Below are 5000 nucleotides of genomic sequence, written 5' to 3'. Positions count from 1 at the left end.
GCCCGTTGTGACAATTTCATTTTTCAGAGGGAACTTTCCACTTTATAGCACTCTGAATCACATGAGTGGTGCAATGGTCTTTCTTGCCTTTGAGGGTACAAGGAGAGGCTTGCCGAGACAGAGTTGGGACATGGAGGTGAGTTGCTAGTTCTAGCCAGGGTAACTAAGGTATGTAGGAGAAAGGTGTAATGTCTTCTGTCAGCCACTCATGCAGTAATACAGACATGAATCAGCATAATGGAAAGGATTTTATCTTTTTTTTGTTTTGACAATTCAAACTTTAAAAACATGCCCTATTATGGGAATTTGAGATGAGTGTTTGGGTGCTTGGTGCCACAAAATAATTGGAATGCACAAGCCACTGAAGAATTTTTATCAAGGTTGCTCACTTGAGATGATGATTAAAAGGATAATGTATTTCCCCACATGTCTTTTGATTCCTAACAAGATTATTATTTTTCAATAATATCAAAACACAAGATTAGGCTGACTTTGGAAGTTTGTAGATTGAGAACTAGTGCTATCAGAACTCTAAATTTCCATGCATATATAATATGTGAATGGAGAATGACATTCACTATTATGGCCTGTGTAGATGCCATCTGAATTCAGGTCTACCCTTGTCATGGTATGTATATGTGCCATCTGTTGACACTGGGTTGATGTTTTAGTTTAAGGAACAATGAAAGAATACTATATATTAGTTAGAGAAATTTATATAAAAAGGTCTTAAAATAATGCCAATATATAAACAATATACTTGTAAAACACAAACACTTTATTTGCTAGGACACAGACCTTTCATCTAGTAAATTGACTGAAAAAATGAGCTTTCTTGCAGAATTTCACATCTTTTCTCATCATTTTTCAATGCAAGTTTAACTGCTCAAATTATCTTGCTGACAGCCTGGTTCTAGACCAAGAAGATGAAAAGTATTTTAAAATATTCATCATTTAGGTATGTTTCACCCAGTTGGACTGGGCCTTGCATAACACCCTATTTATTGGATACCTATGACTGCCAGTGCAAAATAAAACATGAATTGTGATGCACTTCACTGACCAGCAGATTTTGGGAGACAAATGCTGTCAAAAAATAACCAATCATTCTATTTCTAACTTACTAATGCTGTGAAAGGATGAGAATCGAGATACAGTCATAATCTTACATATCTAAAAACTATGAAGAGCACCAGCACACTTTTTTTTTTAATCTTTATTATTATTTTTTTGGAAGAATAGAATCCTTGAAGAGAACATACATTACAAACCATGATTTCATTATACACAAAAGACAGACAGAAATGATAAGGGAAAAAACAACAAAGTATTACATTTTGTGTTCCTACAAAGTAAGCCTTATCTACTGAGCATACGTAAAGCTTTTTTTCTAAAATAAATAGATGAGAGCCTCCAATCTATTTTGGATCATCTTCCTGAAACAAAACATGAGATATTTTTCTTTCCTTCTTGAAATGATCCTTGAATATCTACATAGAAGACACAGAAATGTTTTACCAACAGATTTTCTGTGGAACTATATATTCTATGTTACCAGAAATAGCATTGTGGAGAGAACTCTTTGCAAATCCTGGTCAGAAACATACAAAAGCTTTCCAAAAGTACAGGATGATAGTAATAAAATTAAGATACTGACAGAGGAAGAGAAGAAATCCTACAATCCAAAATCTATACAGGAACTTTCTATTATGCAAGACAGTATTATGCCTAAACAAAACCATTCAAGGACATTTGGTTATATACTGCCAGAACTTGGACTCAATTTGCTGCAAGTGCAAAACTCAGAGGTCCACCTTGTAGCTCACACATGCTTCAACTTTGTGGACTGAAGTGGAGAAGGACTTCAATCGAACTTCTTGGGAATTTGCAATGAAGCAAGGAGCTGACTCTGCCCACTTGTCTGGGACTTCTGCATTTTGGTGTGTGTAAACCAACAGGTCAAATGAACCTGAAATTTAATTTTTTGTGTTAGAAACAAATGAATTTTTTTATAATTACAAAGAAGTCAGTATATTGATGCAAACATTTCTTAACATTCCAAAATAGAATCTACTCTTTTATGGTACAAATACATTTGCTAAATATCCTGTTCAAATAGGAAAATATATGTACCCAGGCACAACCAAACACAAACAATTCTAGATTAAGCTTGAAAATCCTATTAAGCTTAATCCTGATTTGATTACGGGACAACAAAACAGTTACTATTGGCTATATGACTACCCTTTCCTTATGGTTGGGGGTTATTTCTTAATCTATTATATCAACATACTAAAGATAAAAGGGTGAAAAATCAAATAAAAGGTAGGCTGAAATGCCAAAAACTGCTGAAGTACTCACAAACACAATCAAGTAGAGGTAAAAAGGTCACGGAGGCGGTGATTTGGCGAATAACGTCTCGCATCTCCTTCTGGATAACTTTCAGGTCTTTGGAGCCGACTTTACCCCTAGGAAGAAATTGAGAAATACTCAGACATAAAACAGATTGAGATAAAAAGAATTATGTAAACATTTGAATCTTCATCTGAATGTATTCTTGGCAAAGAAGATAAGAAGAAGAAAAGGAGAAGCTAAAATGCAAATAAAGCAATGACAATAATGCATATGTTTAGTGTTCTGTATAAGTCTGAACAATGAACTTGATAAATAATGCAATCTAACAACCATTTATAAAGCAATTTTATTCCCTCGTATCTGCAAACTATTAGCAGTGTATTGGGAAGCAACTAAATGCAATATATTGCAAATTTAATAAGAGAGTGAGAGTGAGAGTACACAAACTTACTCTTTAATAGACTGAGGGCCAAAACCTGGTTCATGCTGGATATCAAAGTCCCATCGCTCCAGAACTTGTTGGGTGTCGACATTGCTCACCACAAGTACCAGCCGCTGAATCTTCCCTTGCTCTAGCCAATCTATAAGCATAGCAACTCACAACATATAGACTATATTCTTTACTGTCAAATTCAGTACTTGCTTTTTTCTTTTCATTTCTTTGCAATTACCATGAAAGTTAAAATGACTAATGTCATTTTTCTACTATCTATAGTTTACAAAAGTAATTTGTCAACATTATAACCATGCATCAACTTTCCTTTACATTATTTAGCTTAATATAAAACTTGAGACATTGCAATATATAAACTTAAATAAATACCAGCACTTCCATCTATTCCAAAACCCAAATGAAAGGACAATTTTACAATGACATACCCTTCATCTGCGCCAAGACATTGTTCAAGTATTCCTTCACCCCCTCATCTGTCGTGGTAAGTAGAGTGAGGCCATACTGCTGCTGGAATGTGAATGACTCAGGGGGGTAGATGCCGCGCTGGTACAAGATGCTGTTGATCCCAAAGTCTGCAATATTGATGACATGTGTAAGAAAACTAGGATTATGATGCTAGTACAAATCTTACTAGTACTCCTGACAAATTCCATTAGCAAGTTATAAACACATCTCAGGTACTGTTACCCAAATACCTTCTGTTTAAATCTTAACCTTACCACTGACTGGGAGGAATAGACTGATTTTTTTTTAATATAAATTGAATACCTCAACTGGAGAATCTTAAAATAATAATATATCATAGGCAAAGCTAAGATACAATGGATAAAGTAGGTGAACCTGCCATAAAATTGACCTGGCCTAGGAACAAACTCTTGCAGTTAACTTGTCCTTTTAGGACAACAACAAGGTGTGGGGGGGGGGGGGCATAGCAATATTTGTAGTTGATATTATCTACAGTAATTGTTTATGAGGATATTCCAAAACAAATAAGGGAAAAATGAATTGCAATATTTGTAGTGATATAATCTACAATAATTGTTTATATGAAGATATTCCAAAATAAATAAAGACATGCAAGAAAATAACATACTACTTTAAGGATATCAAAATTATCTGTTTTTCCTCCACTTCTACTATAAAAATACTATAATTCATATCTATAACATAACTACAGAATATATTCAGGTTTTCCCTTCCCAAACAATTTTGTGAAATCATGATGAGAGGAATTAACTTCATGAAACAAACCCCTAAGTGCCCCTCTTCTGATTTTCAATGATATCCTTTCATATCAAAAATTCTAAACTTAACCCCTTCATAATGAATAAGTGGAAAGACTGGTAAAACTTACTAACAGCAACACAAGTATCACCAACACGCCTACAGCAATTTGGAAAACACTACCAACCCTCCATCTTAAATATTCTGGCAAGATGGAGCTTGCAAACATCCCTGGCAATCTATCATGAAATAAGTAATCTGCCCAAGTTTGCTCTTGCCAGAATGTACACGATGGAGATTTACAGGAAATGCGTGGGTAACAGTGATCATGAAGGCCAATAAAGCTCACCCACAAATAATCTGGCAAGTTTGAGCTTAGAGTGGTTCCCTATTGGACAATAAATCTCTAGGGTCAGCAATGTATATGCCTAAATGCAACCAATACAGCAATTAAAGACATGGCTTCATGATAAGATAACCATCTTCAAACTGCCTCAAGATTACTCACACTAAGTGAAGTTCCAAACAACCATCTTCAAACTAACTGAAGTCCCAAACAGTAAGTAAGATGAAACTGTCCTTGCTCATGACCGATCTAAGGGTAGTTTTGAGTGGGTATTATCTTTGGACAGACTAGGCATCGAGGAAACATTTTTTCCAACAAATGGCCCTTTTCCAAGCAAGTGCACATTAGCTAAAGCAGAGAAATATCAAGTCTTCTGTTGATCATTGAAGGATGAAGGTTGAAGGAAATACTAAGGGTACAATATTTTAATAAAATAAATTCTTCATTTTCAATTAGCAAAGGATATGTCTTTGATGGAAAAGTATTTTAATTTTCCGATAAAGTCAAATTGGCATAAACTAAAAAGACAAATAAGAAAAAAGAAAAAGATTCTTATGTTTAGAATCTCAGGTGACCTGTTTCCTGGACTGGCAAAGAAACCAGCCAGTCCAGGAAACAGGT

At 34.7% G+C, this 5000-nt stretch overlaps 1 protein-coding gene across 1 annotated transcript in view; it reads right to left on the bottom strand.

The window, feature by feature from the left end:
- Positions 1-698: 698 nt before the first annotated feature.
- The window catches only part of mad2 (mitotic arrest deficient 2), a 6038-nt gene continuing 1736 nt past the window's right edge, over positions 699-5000 (bottom strand). Inside the window, exons 2-5 of the mRNA XM_043038036.2 lie at positions 3235-3381; positions 2807-2936; positions 2362-2468; positions 699-1969 (exon numbers count right to left, since the gene is read on the bottom strand). Of these exons, the coding sequence (XP_042893970.1) occupies positions 1803-1969; positions 2362-2468; positions 2807-2936; positions 3235-3381 (551 nt within the window). The 3' untranslated portion in view covers positions 699-1802. The remainder of the gene's footprint in view (positions 1970-2361; positions 2469-2806; positions 2937-3234; positions 3382-5000) is intronic.

The sequence above is a fragment of the Penaeus japonicus genome, unplaced genomic scaffold (assembly GCF_977035675.1).
Source record: "Penaeus japonicus unplaced genomic scaffold, GWHDUDI00000001_assembly GWHDUDI00000040, whole genome shotgun sequence".
Taxonomy (NCBI): Eukaryota; Metazoa; Arthropoda; class Malacostraca; order Decapoda; family Penaeidae; genus Penaeus; species Penaeus japonicus.
This window is presented reverse-complemented; position numbering and strand designations above follow the sequence as displayed.